This window comes from Saccoglossus kowalevskii, chromosome 7 (assembly GCF_978046115.1).
Source record: "Saccoglossus kowalevskii chromosome 7, keSacKowa6.1, whole genome shotgun sequence".
Taxonomy (NCBI): Eukaryota; Metazoa; Hemichordata; class Enteropneusta; family Harrimaniidae; genus Saccoglossus; species Saccoglossus kowalevskii.
The window spans coordinates 11,389,342-11,409,104 of NC_140647.1; the positions used below are offsets into that span (position 1 = coordinate 11,389,342).

The window sequence follows — 19,763 nt, forward strand, 5'->3', positions numbered from 1 at the left end:
CCATCTCAATACACACGTATTGGGGCAGGAGACCACCTTAATACACACGTAATGGGGCAGAGGACCAACGTCAATACACACGTGATGGGACAGAATACCACCTAAATACACACGTAATGGGACAGAAGACCATCTCAATACACACGTAATGTGACAGAAGACCATCTCAGTACACACGTGATGAAACAGAAGACCATCTCAATACAAACGCAATTGGACAGAAGACCATCTCAATACACACGTAATGGGACAGAAGACCATCTCAATACACACGTAACGGGACAGAATACCACCTCAATACAAACGTATGGGAAAGAAGACCACCTCAACACACATGTAAGTGTAAAGAAGTTCTCTTCCACACAAAAACACTGCGACAGCAGACACCCGTTAACACATGTAATGGGAGAGAAGACCTTTTGCAGCACATACGTAATGGGACAAAGCACTCTCATTACACAGAAAGGGCTAAGCAGGCCTTATCAACGCATAATGGGACAGAAGACTCCTCTCATCACAAACAGGAGAGTAAACCCCAACCTAAAGAAACACATAATGCGACAGGTAAACTCTCTCCCAACACACACGTAATGATATTAAAGAACGGTGGTCGGCGCGCAGGGTCTCTCACCACGCAAATAATGCTACAGTAGACCTGCTCAACACACATAATAACAAATACGCACGGGTAATGGAACACGGACCCCTCAACACACACAAAATAGATATTTAATTAGGGAATAGCATGCATGTATACATCACCAAAACATTGAATAACATAGAAATAAATGAACATACACACAACGGAGATACATACATTACTGACAACAAAATGTTTTTATTCGAGTAAATAATTATTTATCAAGAAACGAAATTGTTCTGTTCACATGAGTGAACACATAGGACAGATAATATTGTCCATTTCGGCTACACTATAACTGGGATCACCTGGCATAGGTCTACTGTTGTGCGATCTTTTAAGTTGAACTGCAATGTGTATAATTTCGTCAACCTGCCTCTGTTTCACGTCGTCGTCAGTCGTAATATTGTCAATGGCCACAACACGATTGTCACATCGACGTAGTAAAGATGTTAAAAACTCTGGGGTTTGTAGTAAAAATTGATTCAGCGACATGTTATCTTGAGTCAATTGGTCTTTTCTGGTGAAAACGATTATCAAATATTGATAAAAATCGGCACCAAATAACATCTCATATTCGTGAATACAACGTTCGTGTTCTGGGGTGAATCGCTCGTTTACGTTGAATGTCAATAAGATGGCATCGACCCCACTACCTTCTTTGTTGGCAAATTCTTTACATTTGTTGATTTCCATAGCTGCTTCTCTCGATGTCAGTCTATTCTTTTTAGATGTGTCATCGGTTAATATCATTGGCGGTGTGTCAATGACTAATATGTCTCTCCCGATTGTCTTTCCCCATGCAGTTTTCTGTGTTGTCGGTATTAGTGAACGACGGCTAGTGAAGTTATCACGTTTAAGTAGAGTGTTTCCTGTGGCGCTTTTCCCACTTCCATTCATGCCTACCAGCACCAGGCACAGTGTGCTGTCATTTCCTTGAGGGAACGGGACAGAACTCGTCATTCTAGAATGTAATAGGTATAAAGTTATCGAGTTAATCATTATACGTAGATTGTTGTGTAAAATGGTTTATATTGTGTATTATGACACACCATGCATTTTTTTTATCTACCGTATATATACCGTATACATGGTTGGTACTACATTGTAATGTTGTCTACGTGTACACATCTGCACTAGATCGATGTTACGTCTATATCTTTATAATCCTGTGATTTTAAAACTATCGCACGTACTCGACCACACGCAACATTCCTCTAAACACACTTATTACATATTCCTAGAGTTAGGTTTATTAAAGTTATGCCCGGGTGCTATCATGTGTCAGGCTCCTTTCACTGAGGTTGTTTCTTCATACCGTGTATGTATTCACGAAGTGTCCAGTGGCAGTGGCGGATCCAGCAAAATGTTTGGGGGGTGGGGGTGGGTCCAAGCTTCGCTTGAGATATACGGAGCGTAAATCGCAGAGCAGCTATTCGTAAAACAGAAGATATGAATCGTTATGCGTTTTTTTTGGGGGGGGGGCATTGCCCCCCGGATCCGCCACTGTCCAGTGAATGTTATGTTAAAGGAATGTACTGCACTATAGTGTACTAGTACTGGCACTGGGCCATACTGTACTACTCATTCGAATGACAGAAGTGTTGACATAAAGTAATACTGTTAAAATAAAAAAATTAAACTTGCCTTCAAAGTGAGAATGTTGAAATGTATGACCAAATCACTGACACGGGCAATAAGCTCATCGGTTGTTTCGAGAAAAGAGTAGTAATAATGGCATGCAAGATACTGGGCGATGCATAAACAGGTTCACAGTTCAACAACCCTGGGAGAGAAGTAGCGACAGGAAGGCGTATACATACTAAATCGTACATATTTGCGAGAGTGCAGTGTCGTGGAATGCGCATGTGCCTCACCAAATGTCAACTATCGCCAATTCAGAAAGCCAGGACCGCCCCAGGGGGACCGCCACGACGACTTGCTAGCAGTCTTCTCTCATCGGGAAAGTCAGTCTCTCTGAAACTTCGCCGTAAACCGACAAATTTACAGTTGATAATAGCATTAATAGCAATCATCGAAAGTAATCATGGGGTATGTTAACTATAATCGTGTTTGTTTTGAAATATTTTTCTACCAGGCGACATGTGCAGTTCCGTACATTGAATGCACTGTTGTCTCTCCTGACTTAATGAGCAATTTGCAAATGCTGACATATTATGCATTTTGCCAAGGAGACCATATTCCAGTTTGGAACTACAAAATGTACGTCACAGGATTTAATGCGCTATCTTTGCGTTGGGGTAGGATTTAAACTTAGGTTTAACGATCATGAATCCAACGCTACAGTACACTGCAGTTGTATTTAATCGCTACAGATCTGAGAGCTACATGTTTGGGGTGGTTGTAGTTCTCGTTTCTAGGTTACTAGTTTTAAGATATTAGTTTGATCTTTCCAGCATATATATATATATTACTTATTGTTAATTGATTTTGTAGTGGAATTAGAATATTAAGCTTTTGGGCTCGCGTTTCAGACCGGAAGAATGGACCTGATATTGTCAGATTTGTAGCATTTAGCTCTGTAAATGTAGTCACTTTGAAAACTGTATTATTTCTGGAAAACTTTTAGCCCGTGAGTCACTACTTCTATATTACATTGCCTATTGTAAAATTATATTCACTTTTTGCAGTCTCCTATGCTTTCCTATGTTATTACTTCTTTGTCTTAAAGCGGGAGGATCGTCACCTGCGCATGCGCGGGAATTGAGTCCCAAGCGACGATAACATCACACGCTAAAAACGCGTAGGCTCATGGGTAGACGCTTGTTTGTAAATAATGACACGCTATGGCCGTCTGACGCATGCGCAGGTGAGGACTTCCCCGCTTTGAGTATTATAATTGAGTTTTGGCAATTACAAGTATTGCACCACGTGAAGCTTGGCCGTTTAATAATTGGGTCAACACGGTTTGTTACTATCAAAATCGCCTTGTAACAAGCTTTTCATGTCGCGTGTTGAAATAATGCATATGGTAATTGCAAAACTCAATTTCAAAATATAAGATTAAAAAGTAATAGCAGAAAGCGTAGCAGACAACACAAAGTAAAACTAAGATCACCTATAAGTATAGATGATATTGAAACAAATTCTTTAGGTGAGGTGCAGTCAATTTAATATTCCGACTCCTTTAAAATATAGGTTCTAGGCTATTTTGTGGATCCAGTATATGAACATGTTCTAATGTAATTGATTTTGTCAGTTGTTATTTAGCGACAATGTTGTTACTAAAACAAGTTTTCTTTATAGGAATAAACCATCCGTTGTTGGGAATTGCGATAAATTGGTTTTCGTTTTGATTGGTCGAACTGGATGTGGTAAGAGTGCAACGGGCAATAGCATTGTTGGTGGAAAAACGTTCGATGCCGAACGACGTCTAGTATCAAAGACAAAGACTACACGCTATGGAAAACGTACATTTGATGGAAAAGATCTTGTAGTTATCGACACACCCGGTGTGTTTGACACTGACGGCAAGCAAGCTGAAAAGACAATAATAACCGAAATCACCAAGTGCGTTGGCGTAGCGATGAGTCAAGGCGAGGGTTTGGATGCCTTCATTTTAGTTCTTAATGCCGATGACAGGTTTACTAAAGAGCATGCGGACTCGGTCAAGATATTCCGTAAAACCTTTGGAGATGATATGATGAAATACCTAATCGTATTGTTCACACGGAAGGATGCACTTACACACGACAACATAACGTTGGATAATTTTTTAGAAGAAATGCCAAAAGACCTGTCGGACTTACTGGCCAAATGCAATAAACGTGTGATTGCTTTTGACAATAGAACCGAAATAGAGCAGGAGAAAAATGAACAGATACGGGAACTTGTGCAAAAGGCCGAAAAAATGAAGAAAGACAACGGGAACGCCCCTTTCAAAAACCAATACACAGACGCTATCAAACGTAAAATAGCGGAAGATCAAGAGAATTATGACGGGGAAAATATTGCAGATAAACAGAGCGATGCTCTAGTCAATGGAACCTCTTCTATATGGACCAGCCTCTACGAAATCACTTTAAATGTTGTCACTCTCGGTTTCTATTCATGGGCAACAAAAAGCAGTTCATCTGAGGATGTACCTGTAACTGACAAAACGTTGGGGTAGGATTTAAACTTAGGTTTAACGATCATGAATTCAACGCTACAGTACACTGCAGTTGTATTTAATCGCTACAGATCTGAGAGCTACATGTTTGGGGTGGTTGTAGTTCTCGTTTCTAGGTTACTAAGTACTGTTCACCACGTAAAGCTTGGCCGTTTAATATTTAGGTCAAAACTGTTTGTTACTATGGAAATCGCCTTGTAACAATTGACCATACATCTTTTCATGTCGCGTGTTGGAATCATGCATATGGTAATTGCGAAACTCAATTTCAAAATATAAGATGAAAAAGTAATATCGGAAAGCGTAGACAACACAATGTAAAAATGTACTCTTAATGAAACTAAAATCACCTACAAATGATGTCATCTGGGTTCAGATATAAGTATAGATGATATTGAAAAAAATGTTTTAGGTGAGGCGCAGTCAATTTAACATTTCGACCTCTTTAACATGTTGGTTCTAAGGCTATTTTCATGAACCCAGTATATAAACTTGATCTAATGTAATTCATTTTGTCAGTTGTTATTTAGTGACAACGTTGTTTCTATACACAATTTTCTTTATAGGAATAAACCATCCATTGATGGGAAATGCGAGAAATTGGTTTTCGTTTTGATTGGTCGAACTGGATGTGGTAAGAGTGCAACGGGCAATAGCATTGTTGGTGAAAAAGCGTTCCATTCCGAGCGATGTCTAGTATCAACGACAAAGACTACACGCTATGGAAAACGTACATTTGATGGAAAAGATCTTGTAGTTATCGACACACCCGGTGTGTTTGATACTCGCGGCGAGCAAGCTGAAAAGACAATAATAACCGAAATCAGCAAGTGCGTTGGCGTAGCAATGAGTCAAGGCGAGGGTTTGGATGCCTTCATTTTGGTTCTTAATGCCGACGACAGGTTTACTAAAGAGCATGCCGACTCGATCAAGATATTCCATAAAACCTTTGGAGATGAAATGATGAAGTACCTAATCGTATTGTTCACACGAAAGGATGCACTTACACACGACAACATGACGTTGGATAAATTTTTAGAAGAAATGCCAAAAGATCTGTCGGACTTAGTGACCACATGCAATAATCGTGTGATTGCTTTTGACAATAGAACCAAAATAGAGCAGGAGAAAAATGAACAGATACGGGAACTTGTGCAAAAGGTCGAAAAAATGAAGAAAGACAACGGGAACGCCCCTTTCAAAAACCAATACACAGATGCTATCAAACGTAAAATAGCGGAAGATCAAGAGAATTATGACGGGGAAAATATTGCAGATAAACAGAGCGATGCTCTAGTCAATGGAACCTCTTCTATATGGACCAGCCTCTACGAAATCACTTTAAATGTTGTCACTCTCGGTTTCTATTCATGGGCAACAAAAAGCAGTTCATCTGAGGATGTACCTGTAAATGACAAAACTGACTAAATTCTTTGGAAAAATAATTTGAATTTGGAATAATTTGAAAGTTATATTTGCGCATACATTTTCCATGAGTTTTTGTTTTATAATATTGTTTTCTTGTCGTATATGCGGTTTTTATGTATTTAATTTCTGTTCCCAGCCTTAAATATGTAAACAAGTTTTTCTTTGTTATTTGCTTGTACAAAATTTTCAATTGATTCTGAAAACGTTTTTTAGTCAATGAAGCAAGAGTATAGTTTTTTTGTTTTTTTGACTGATATTTTTTTATCAATGTGTGCAGTGTTATTACATGGTCTGTTGTTCTGTGCTTTTCTCTAAAGCCAGCATGATTTTTATATTTTAAATATCGTGTCTTTCCGATTGAGCTACTAGTTGAAATACCCCTGTAATTATTTGTAAATATCTTCTTTTTTGTGTATTGGTGTAATTGTGCTAGTATTCCATCAGTTTGGGTATTCTCCGCTATCTAATACGGTGTTAAACATTTTATGGAGGGCTTTTGTAACCAAAGGGTGGCTGTATTTTAGCATTTCGGATGGTATTCCATCAAGTCCTGTTGCTTTGTTATTTTTTCCTCATCTAGTAGTTTTTTGTAAACCTTCTTTTGTCGCTCTGTAGATAAATTATTGTTTTTACTTATATTTTGAAAATGATTGACCCATTCTCCATATTGGATGTCTACAGCCGTGTTATCTTGTTTTCTCTTGGTAAATTGTCTAACAACATTCCAAAATTTAATTGGATTTTTTTCTTTATCTTCAGAACCTATTTTTTGTTTTATTTGTTGCCATATTTCCTCTTGTATTTTTTTCATGTATTTTTTTCATGTATACTCGAAAGTTCTTTTTCTTTTCATAGTAAATTTGTCATAAGGTTTCTTTTATATACTTTTGACAATGGATTCCAATTCATACATTTTGCATCTGTTAATCTGTGTCTTTTTTTCTTACATGTATTTCCTTTTGTCTTGTCAATGTGTCATTTTTTATTAATGTTTTTCCAACATATTTTGAAATACCAAACAAATTTCATTTATATTCCTATTTGTAAAGTCAGACTCTATAAATATGTTTATAATGCCTTTGCCTTCATATGTTTGTAAGAACAGTTTATATATTTCTGTTGTTGAGTTTAACCATTTAATTTTGTAGGTTATTGTTTAGATTGTAGTTAATTTCTGTGAAAGTTGGTATTTTAATTGTTGCAGTTATTGGACAGTGATCACTTCCAGGCATTAATTTCTGCACTTTGTATATAGGATTAGGCAACATTATTGTATCGGACAACGCAATAAAGACCTGACATTCATGTTGTAATACCATGTATTATTATACATCTGTCATCAAAACGCCGTAAGTTACGCCATAATGTTACAGGGTATTTTCATTCAACCATATTAAGAAATGCGAATTCAAAATATGGAATTATTCTAATAATAAAAACAAACATGGTTGCCACCAGGATTTGACCGATTTGACTGATTCTGCTCTAAATTTTTTGGATTTCGGCTTTCCCATGATGTATCTTTGGGTGGAAAAGATGCATAATAATCAAGTTATTACGAGAATATTTCAAAGTATGCACTCAGAAAGTACGCCGTTGCATCGACCTCCGATGCGCATCGGTCGATACTCCCGCTGTATTGCGTACTTTGAGTTATCCTCGTTATAACCTCATATTATTATATTATTATTCAACAGGAGAGTTATTGGGACTGGCACTAGTTTCAAAAAGTGTCAAATTTATCGCAGGAATTTTGAAAATTGTTGTTTTATCTTATTGGTCTGGATATTTATTTAATGACAGCACGCTGTTGAATAATGTTATTTGTTATTGTCAGTTACTAAGCGTCATTTCTCATGGTTCACGACCTGTCAATACCCCAGCAGTGTAGAACTGACATTTTTTTTTAATTATGTATCTCGTGAATCAAGTGTCGTTACATGCATATGACATAGCATCAGATAACCCATTCTGGTTGTCAAGAGCAACAAAACCAAGATTCCAAACTTCAGCTGTGTCGCAAATTATTCTCAGGCTTACCCATGTATCGACTTTGTTTATAAGTGAATATCAAATTTAGTTTATTTTTATCACAAAAAGGTATTAGATGTTATGCTTATTGTCGAACCATACAATTGCATACAGTAATCGTTTGAATGCTTATTATAGAGCCATACCATTGCACACAGTATTAGTTGCTATGCTTATTGTAGTGCCATACCATTGCATACAGTATTAGTTGGTATGCTTATTGTAGAACAATACCATTGCACACAGTATTAGTTGGTATGCTTATTGTAGAGCCATACCATTGTATACAGTATTAGTTGGTATGCTTATTGTAGAGCCATACCATTGTATACAGTATTAGTTGGTATGCTTATTGTATTGCCATACCATTGCATACAGTATTAGTTGGTATGCTTATTTTAGAGCCATACCATTGCACCCAGTATTAGTTGGTATGCTTATTGTAGAGCCATACGATTGCACACAGTATTAGTTGGTATACTTATTGTAGAGCCATACCATTGCATACAGTATTAGTTGGTATGCTTTTTGTAGAACCATACCATTGCACACAGTATTAGATGTTATGCTTATTGTAGAGCCATACCATTGCACACAGTATTAGATGTTATGCTTATTGTAGTGCCATACCATTGCACACAGTATTAGTTGGTATGCTTATTGTAGAACCATACCATTGAACACAGTATTAGTTGGTATGCTTATTGTAGAACCATACCATTGTACACAGTATTAGTTGGTATGCTTATTGTAGAACCATACAATTGCACACAGTAATCGTTGTTATGCTTATTGTAGATCCATACCATTGTACACAGTATTAGTTGGTATGCTTATTGTAGAGCCATACAATTGCACACAGTAATCGTTGCTATACTTATTGTAGAGCCATACAATTGAAAAAAGTATTAGTTGGTATGCTTATTGTAGAGTAATACCATTGAACACAGTATTAGTTGGTATGCTTACTGTAGAGCCATACCATTGCACACAGTATTAGTTGGTACGTTTATTGTAGAACCACACCATTGAACACAGTATTAGTTGGTATGCTTATTGTAGAACCATACAATTGCACACAGTATTAGTTGGTATGCTTACTGTAGAGCCATACCATTGAACACAGTATTAGTTGGTATGCTTATTGTAGAGCCATACAATTGCACACAGTATTTGTTGGTATGCTTATTGTAGAACCATACCATTGAACACAGTATTAGTTGGTATGCTTACTGTAGAGCCATACCATTGTACACAGTATTAGTTGGTATGCTTATTGTAGAGCTATACCATTGAACACAGTATTAGTTGGTATGCTTACTGTAGAGCCATACCATTGAACACAGTATTAGTTGGTATGCTTATTGTAGAGCCATACAATTGCACACAGTATTTGTTGGTATGCTTATTGTAGAACCATACCATTGAACACAGTATTAGTTGGTATGCTTACTGTAGAGCCATACCATTGCACACAGTTTTAGTTGGTATGCTTATTGTAGAGCTATACCATTGCACACAGTATTAGTTGGTATGCTTATTGTAGAACCATACCATTGCACACAGTATTAGTTGGTATGCTTATTGTAGAGCTATACCATTGCACACAGTATTAGTTGGTATGCTTATTGTAGAACCATACCATTGCACACAGTATTAGTTGGTATGCTTATTGTAGAACCATGCCATTGAACACAGTATTAGTTGGTATGCTTATTGTAGAGCCATACCATTGCACACAGTATTAGTTGGTATGCTTATTGTAGAGCCATACCATTGCACACAGTATGAGTTGGTATGCTTATTGTAGAGCCATACCATTGCACACAGTATTAGTTGGAATGCTTATTGTAGAACCATACCATTGCACACAGTATTAGTTGGTATGCTTATTGTAGAGCCATACCATTGTACACAGTATTATAGTTGGTATACTTATTGTAGAGTCATACCATTGTACACAGTATTAGTTGGTATGCTTACTGTAGAGCCATACCATTACACACAGTATTAGTTGGTATGCTTATTGTAGAGCCATACCATTGTACACAGTAATTTAGTTGGTATGCTTATTGTACAGCCATACCATTGTGCACAGTATTAGTTGGTATGCGTATTGTAGAGCAATATTATTGCACACAGTATTGGAAGGAATGCATATTGTAGTGTCTTACTTTGAAACACAGTATTAGTTGTTATGCTTATTGTAGAGCCATACCATTGCACACAGTATTAGTTGGTATGCTTACTGTAGAGCCATACCATTGCACACAGTATTAATTGTTATGCATATTGTAGAACCATGCCATTGAACACAGTATTAGTTGGTATGCTTATTGTAGAACCATACAATTGCACACAGTATTAGTTGGTATGCTTATTGTAGAAACATACCATTGAACACAGTATTAGTTGGTATGCTTACTGTAGAAACATACCATTGCACACAGTATTAGTTGGTATGCTTACTGTAGAGCCATACCATTGCACACAGTATTAGTAGGTATGCTTATTGTACAGCCATACAATTGCACACAGTATTAGTTGATATGCTTATTGTAGAAACATACCATTGCACACAGTATTAGTTGGTATGCTTATTGTAGAGCCATACAATTGCACACAGTATTTGTTGGTATGCTTATTGTAGAACCATACCATTGAACACAGTATTAGTTGGTATGCTTACTGTAGAGCCATACCATTGCACACAGTTTTAGTTGGTATGCTTATTGTAGAGCTATACCATTGCACACAGTATTAGTTGGTATGCTTATTGTAGAACCATACCATTGCACACAGTATTAGTTGGTATGCTTATTGTAGAACCATGCCATTGAACACAGTATTAGTTGGTATGCTTATTGTAGAGCCATACCATTGCACACAGTATTAGTTGGTATGCTTATTGTAGAGCCATACCATTGCACACAGTATGAGTTGGTATGCTTATTGTAGAGCCATACCATTGCACACAGTATTAGTTGGAATGCTTATTGTAGAACCATACCATTGCACACAGTATTAGTTGGTATGCTTATTGTAGAGCCATACCATTGTACACAGTATTATAGTTGGTATACTTATTGTAGAGTCATACCATTGTACACAGTATTAGTTGGTATGCTTACTGTAGAGCCATACCATTACACACAGTATTAGTTGGTATGCTTATTGTAGAGCCATACCATTGCACACAGTATTAGTTGGTATACGTATTGTAGAGCCATACCATTGTACACAGTAATTTAGTTGGTATGCTTATTGTACAGCCATACCATTGTGCACAGTATTAGTTGGTATGCGTATTGTAGAGCAATATTATTGCACACAGTATTGGAAGGAATGCATATTGTAGTGTCTTACTTTGAAACACAGTATTAGTTGTTATGCTTATTGTAGAGCCATACCATTGCACACAGTATTAGTTGGTATGCTTACTGTAGAGCCATACCATTGCACACAGTATTAATTGTTATGCTTATTGTAGAACCATGCCATTGAACACAGTATTAGTTGGTATGCTTATTGTAGAACCATACAATTGCACACAGTATTAGTTGGTATGCTTATTGTAGAAACATACCATTGCACACAGTATTAGTAGGTATGCTTATTGTACAGCCATACAATTGCACACAGTATTAGTTGATATACTTATTGTAGAAACATACCATTGCACACAGTATTAGTTGGTATGCTTATTGCAGAGCCATACAATTGCACACAGTATTTGTTGGTATGCTTATTGTAGAACCATACCATTGAACACAGTATTAGTTGGTATGCTTACTGTAGAGCCATACCATTGCACACAGTTTTAGTTGGTATGCTTATTGTAGAGCTATACCATTGCACACAGTATTAGTTGGTATGCTTATTGTAGAACCATACCATTGCACACAGTATTAGTTGGTATGCTTATTGTAGAACCATGCCATTGAACACAGTATTAGTTGGTATGCTTATTGTAGAGCCATACCATTGCATACAGTATTAGTTGGTATGCTTATTGTAGAGCCATACCATTGCACACAGTATGAGTTGGTATGCTTATTGTAGAGCCATACCATTGCACACAGTATTAGTTGGTATGCTTACTGTAGAGCCATACCATTGCACACAGTATTAATTGTTATGCTTATTGTAGAACCATGCCATTGAACACAGTATTAGTTGGTATGCTTATTGTAGAACCATACAATTGCACACAGTATTAGTTGGTATGCTTATTGTAGAAACATACCATTGAACACAGTATTAGTTGGTATGCTTACTGTAGAAACATACCATTGCACACAGTATTAGTTGGTATGCTTACTGTAGAGCCATACCATTGCACACAGTATTAGTAGGTATGCTTATTGTACAGCCATACCATTGCACACAGTATTAGTTGGTATGCTTATTGTAAAGCCATACCATTGCACACAGTATTAGTTGGTATGCTTATTGTAGAGCCATACCATTGCACACAGTATTAGTTGGTATGCTTATTGTAAAGCCATACCATTGCACACAGTATTAGTTGGTATGCTTATTGTAGAACCATACCATTGAACACAGTATTAGTTGGTATGCTTATTGTAGAGCCATACCATTGCACACAGTATTAGTTGGTATGCTTATTGTAGAACCATACCATTGAACACAGTATTAGTTGGTATGCTTATTGTAGAACCATACCATTGCACACAGTATTAGTTGGTATACTTATTGTAGAGCCATACCATTGCACACAGTATTAGTTGGTATGCTTATTGTAGAGCCATACCATTGCACACAGTATTAGTTGGTATGCGTATTGTAGAGCCATACCATTGCACACAGTATTAGTTGGTATGCGTATTGTAGAGCCATACCATTGCCATTTCTTTGTTTGTACAAAAAGCCCAGTACAGTAAACGCGATTTTAAATCATTACTTGTTCTATAATAGTATTAGTTTAACTGGCATATTCCGGGGACTGAGGATTTGACTTTTGCGTCACACACTTTCACCAACTGGGAATTCGGTGAAACAGGTGATTATTGCTTTAATTACATGCTTGCAATAAGCATGATAAAATTACAATAACAGGTGACCTATTGGGGCTGGCGCTAGTTTCAAAAAGTGTCAAATTTATCGCAGGGTCTTTCGAAAATATTTCTTTTATTTTAGGTGTCTGGATATTTTGCTGACCTGCTTACGGTACTGGATATTTATTTAATGACAACACACTGTTGAATAATGTTATTTGTTATTGTCAGTTACAAAGCGCCATTTCTCATGGTTCACGACCTGTCAATACCCCAGCACTGTAGAACGGACCTCACCCAAGTTTGTATCTCGTAAATCAAGTGTCGTTACAGGCATATGACATAGCATTAAATAACACATTCTGGTTATCAATAGCAACAGAACAAACATTGCAAAAGTTCAGCTGTGTGGCTGCTTATTCTCAGGTCTTAAACATATATCGTCTTTCTAAGTGAATATCAAATTTAGTTTATTTTTATCACAAAAAGGCATTAGATGGAATGCTTATTGTCGAGCCCTACAATTGCACACAGTAATCGTTGCTATAATTATTGTAGAGCAATATTATTGCACACAGTATTGGAAGGAATGCATATTGTAGTGTCTTACTTTGAAACACAGTATTAGTTGTTATGCTTATTGTAGAGCCATACCATTGCACACAGTATTAGTTGGTATGCTTACTGTAGAGCCATACCATTGCACACAGTATTAGTTGGTATGCTTACTGTAGAGCCATACCATTGCACACAGTATTAGTTGTTATGCTTATTGTAGAACCATGCCATTGAACACAGTATTAGTTGGTATGCTTATTGTAGAACCATACAATTGCACACAGTATTAGTTGGTATGCTTATTGTAGAAACATACCATTGAACAAGGTATTAGTTGGTATGCTTACTGTAGAGCAATACCATTGCACACAGTATTAGTTGGTATGCTTATTGTAGAGCCATACCATTGCACACAGTATTAGTTGGTATGCTTATTGTACAGCCATACCATTGCACACAGTATTAGTTGTTATGCTTACTGTAGAGCAATACCATTGCACACAGTATTAGTTGGTATGCTTATTGTAGTGCCATACCATTGCACACAGTATTAGTTGGTATGCTTATTGTAGAGCCATACCATTGCACACAGTATTAGTTGTTATGCTTATTGTAGAGCCATACCATTGCACAGTATTAGTTGTTATGCTTATTGTAGAGCCATACCATTGCACACAGTATTAGTTGTTATGCTTATTGTAGAGCCATACCATTGCACACAGTATTAGTTGGTATGCTTATTGTAGAGCCATACCATTGCACTCAGTATTAGTTGTTATGCTTATTGTAGAACCATACCATCGCACACAGTATTAGTTGTTATGCTTATTGTAGAACCATACCATCGCACACAGTATTAGTTGTTATGCTCATGGTAGAGCCATACCATTTCACACAGTATTAGTTGGTATGCTTATTGTAGAACCATACCATTGCACACAGTATTAGTTGGTATGCTTATTGTAGAGCCATACCATTGCACAAAGTATTAGTTGTTATGCTTATTGTAGAACCATACCATCGCACACAGTATTAGTCGGTATGCTTATTGTAGAACCATACCATCGCACACAGTATTAGTTGGTATGCTTATTGTAGAACCATACCATTGCACACAGTATTAGTTGTTATGCTTATTGTAGAACCATACAGTATTAGTTGTTATGCTCATGGTAGAGCCATACCATTTCACACAGTATTAGTTGGTATGCTTATTGTAGAACCATACCATTGCACACAGTATTAGTTGGTATGCTTACTGTAGAGCCATACCATTGCACACAGTATTAGTTGGTATACTTATTGTAGAGCCATACCATTGCACACAGTATTAGTTGGTATGCTTATTGAAAAAACCATACCATTGAACACAGTATTAGTTGGTATACTTATTGTAGAACCATACCATTGAACACAGTGCTAGTTGGTATGCTTGCTGTAGAGCCATACCATTGCACACAGTATTAGTTGTTATGCTTATTGTAAAGCCATACCATTGCACAGAGTTTTAGTTGGTATGCTCATGGTAGAGCCATACCATTGCACACAGTATTACATGTAGTTGGTATGCTTATTGTAGATCCATACAATTGCACACAGTATTAGTTGGTATGCTTATTGTAGAACCATACCATTGAACACAGTATTAGTTTGTATACTTATTGTAGAACCATACCATTGCACACTGTATTAGTTGGTATGCTTACTGTAGAGCCATACCATTACACACAGTATTAGTTGGTATGCTTATTGTAGAGCCATACCATTGTACACAGTAATTTAGTTGGTATGGTTATTGTACAGCCATACAATTGCACACAGTATTAGTTGGTATGCTTATTGTAGAGCAATATTATTGCACACAGTATTGGAAGGAATGCATATTGTAGTGTCTTACTTTGAAACACAGTATTAGTTGTTATGCTTATTGTAGAGCCATACCATTGCACACAGTATTAGTTGGTATGCTTACTGTAGAGCCATACCATTGCACACAGTATTAGTTGGTATGCTTACTGTAGAGCCATACCATTGCACACAGTATTAGTTGTTATGCTTATTGTAGAACCATGCCATTGAACACAGTATTAGTTGGTATGCTTATTGTAGAACCATACAATTGCACACAGTAATTTAGTTGGTATGGTTATTGTACAGCCATACCATTGTGCACAGTATTAGTTGGTATGCGTATTGTAGAGCAATATTATTGCACACAGTATTGGAAGGAATGCATATTGTAGTGTCTTACTTTGAAACACAGTATTAGTTGTTATGCTTATTGTAGAGCCATACCATTGCACACAGTATTAGTTGGTATGCTTACTGTAGAGCCATACCATTGCACACAGTATTAGTTGGTATGCTTACTGTAGAGCCATACCATTGCACACAGTATTAGTTGTTATGCTTATTGTAGAACCATGCCATTGAACACAGTATTAGTTGGTATGCTTATTGTAGAACCATACAATTGCACGCAGTATTAGTTGGTATGCTTATTGTAGAAACATACCATTGAACAAGGTATTAGTTGGTATGCTTACTGTAGAGCAATACCATTGCACACAGTATTAGTTGGTATGCTTATTGTAGAGCCATACCATTGCACACAGTATTAGTTGGTATGCTTATTGTACAGCCATACCATTGCACACAGTATTAGTTGTTATGCTTACTGTAGAGCAATACCATTGCACACAGTATTAGTTGGTATGCTTATTGTAGTGCCATACCATTGCACACAGTATTAGTTGGTATGCTTATTATAGAGCCATACCATTGCACACAGTATTAGTTGTTATGCTTATTGTAGAGCCATACCATTGCACAGTATTAGTTGTTATGCTTATTGTAGAGCCATACCATTGCACACAGTATTAGTTGTTATGCTTATTGTAGAGCCATACCATTGCACACAGTATTAGTTGGTATGCTTATTGTAGAGCCATACCATTGCACACAGTATTAGTTGTTATGCTTATTGTAGAACCATACCATCGCACACAGTATTAGTTGTTATGCTTATTGTAGAACCATACCATCGCACACAGTATTAGTTGTTATGCTCATGGTAGAGCCATACCATTTCACACAGTATTAGTTGGTATGCTTATTGTAGAACCATACCATTGCACACAGTATTAGTTGGTATGCTTATTGTAGAGCCATACCATTGCACAAAGTATTAGTTGTTATGCTTATTGTAGAACCATACCATCGCACACAGTATTAGTCGGTATGCTTATTGTAGAACCATACCATCGCACACAGTATTAGTTGGTATGCTTATTGTAGAACCATACCATTGCACACAGTATTAGTTGGTATACTTATTGTAGAGCCATACCATTGCACACAGTATTAGTTGGTATGCTTATTGTAGAGCCATACCATTGCACACAGTATTAGTTGGTATGCGTATTGTAGAGCCATACCATTGCACACAGTATTAGTTGGTATGCGTATTGTAGAGCCATACCATTGCCATTTCTTTGTTTGTACAAAAAGCCCAGTACAGTAAACGCGATTTTAAATCATTACTTGTTCTATAATAGTATTAGTTTAACTGGCATATTCCGGGGACTGAGGATTTGACTTTTGCGTCACACACTTTCACCAACTGGGAATTCGGTGAAACAGGTGATTATTGCTTTAATTACATGCTTGCAATAAGCATGATAAAATTACAATAACAGGTGACCTATTGGGGCTGGCGCTAGTTTCAAAAAGTGTCAAATTTATCGCAGGGTCTTTCGAAAATATTTCTTTTATTTTAGGTGTCTGGATATTTTGCTGACCTGCTTACGGTACTGGATATTTATTTAATGACAACACACTGTTGAATAATGTTATTTGTTATTGTCAGTTACAAAGCGCCATTTCTCATGGTTCACGACCTGTCAATACCCCAGCACTGTAGAACGGACCTCACCCAAGTTTGTATCTCGTAAATCAAGTGTCGTTACAGGCATATGACATAGCATTAAATAACACATTCTGGTTATCAATAGCAACAGAACAAACATTGCAAAAGTTCAGCTGTGTGGCTGCTTATTCTCAGGTCTTAAACATATATCGTCTTTCTAAGTGAATATCAAATTTAGTTTATTTTTATCACAAAAAGGCATTAGATGGAATGCTTATTGTCGAGCCCTACAATTGCACACAGTAATCGTTGCTATAATTATTGTAGAGCAATATTATTGCACACAGTATTGGAAGGAATGCATATTGTAGTGTCTTACTTTGAAACACAGTATTAGTTGTTATGCTTATTGTAGAGCCATACCATTGCACACAGTATTAGTTGGTATGCTTACTGTAGAGCCATACCATTGCACACAGTATTAGTTGGTATGCTTACTGTAGAGCCATACCATTGCACACAGTATTAGTTGTTATGCTTATTGTAGAACCATGCCATTGAACACAGTATTAGTTGGTATGCTTATTGTAGAACCATACAATTGCACACAGTATTAGTTGGTATGCTTATTGTAGAAACATACCATTGAACAAGGTATTAGTTGGTATGCTTACTGTAGAGCAATACCATTGCACACAGTATTAGTTGGTATGCTTATTGTAGAGCCATACCATTGCACACAGTATTAGTTGGTATGCTTATTGTACAGCCATACCATTGCACACAGTATTAGTTGTTATGCTTACTGTAGAGCAATACCATTGCACACAGTATTAGTTGGTATGCTTATTGTAGTGCCATACCATTGCACACAGTATTAGTTGGTATGCTTATTGTAGAGCCATACCATTGCACACAGTATTAGTTGTTATGCTTATTGTAGAGCCATACCATTGCACAGTATTAGTTGTTATGCTTATTGTAGAGCCATACCATTGCACACAGTATTAGTTGTTATGCTTATTGTAGAGCCATACCATTGCACACAGTATTAGTTGGTATGCTTATTGTAGAGCCATACCATTGCACTCAGTATTAGTTGTTATGCTTATTGTAGAACCATACCATCGCACACAGTATTAGTTGTTATGCTTATTGTAGAACCATACCATCGCACACAGTATTAGTTGTTATGCTCATGGTAGAGCCATACCATTTCACACAGTATTAGTTGGTATGCTTATTGTAGAACCATACCATTGCACACAGTATTAGTTGGTATGCTTATTGTAGAGCCATACCATTGCACAAAGTATTAGTTGTTATGCTTATTGTAGAACCATACCATCGCACACAGTATTAGTCGGTATGCTTATTGTAGAACCATACCATCGCACACAGTATTAGTTGGTATGCTTATTGTAGAACCATACCATTGCACACAGTATTAGTTGTTATGCTTATTGTAGAACCATACAGTATTAGTTGTTATGCTCATGGTAGAGCCATACCATTTCACACAGTATTAGTTGGTATGCTTATTGTAGAACCATACCATTGCACACAGTATTAGTTGGTATGCTTACTGTAGAGCCATACCATTGCACACAGTATTAGTTGGTATACTTATTGTAGAGCCATACCATTGCACACAGTATTAGTTGGTATGCTTATTGAAAAAACCATACCATTGAACACAGTATTAGTTGGTATACTTATTGTAGAACCATACCATTGAACACAGTGCTAGTTGGTATGCTTGCTGTAGAGCCATACCATTGCACACAGTATTAGTTGTTATGCTTATTGTAAAGCCATACCATTGCACAGAGTTTTAGTTGGTATGCTCATGGTAGAGCCATACCATTGCACACAGTATTACATGTAGTTGGTATGCTTATTGTAGATCCATACAATTGCACACAGTATTAGTTGGTATGCTTATTGTAGAACCATACCATTGAACACAGTATTAGTTTGTATACTTATTGTAGAACCATACCATTGCACACTGTATTAGTTGGTATGCTTACTGTAGAGCCATACCATTACACACAGTATTAGTTGGTATGCTTATTGTAGAGCCAT

The 19,763-nt window shown here is 36.9% G+C and overlaps 2 protein-coding genes across 2 annotated transcripts; one reads left to right on the plus strand and one right to left on the minus strand.

Moving 5' to 3' along the window:
- Window positions 1-818: 818 nt before the first annotated feature.
- LOC102809413 (uncharacterized) lies at window positions 819-2,501 on the minus strand. The gene is made up of 2 exons (XM_078010432.2): window positions 2,288-2,501; window positions 819-1,604 (listed from the first exon to the last, which is right to left on the minus strand). Exon 2 carries the CDS (start codon window positions 1,601-1,603, stop codon window positions 884-886), a length of 720 nt encoding a protein of 239 aa, XP_077866558.2. The 5' UTR covers window position 1,604; window positions 2,288-2,501; the 3' UTR covers window positions 819-883.
- Window positions 2,461-7,513, plus strand: LOC100368582 (GTPase IMAP family member 8-like). The gene is made up of 3 exons (XM_078010434.2): window positions 2,461-2,692; window positions 3,908-4,768; window positions 5,339-7,513. Exons 1-3 carry the CDS (start codon window positions 2,688-2,690, stop codon window positions 6,198-6,200), a joined length of 1,728 nt encoding a protein of 575 aa, XP_077866560.1. The 5' UTR covers window positions 2,461-2,687; the 3' UTR covers window positions 6,201-7,513.
- Window positions 7,514-19,763: the final 12,250 nt, after the last annotated feature.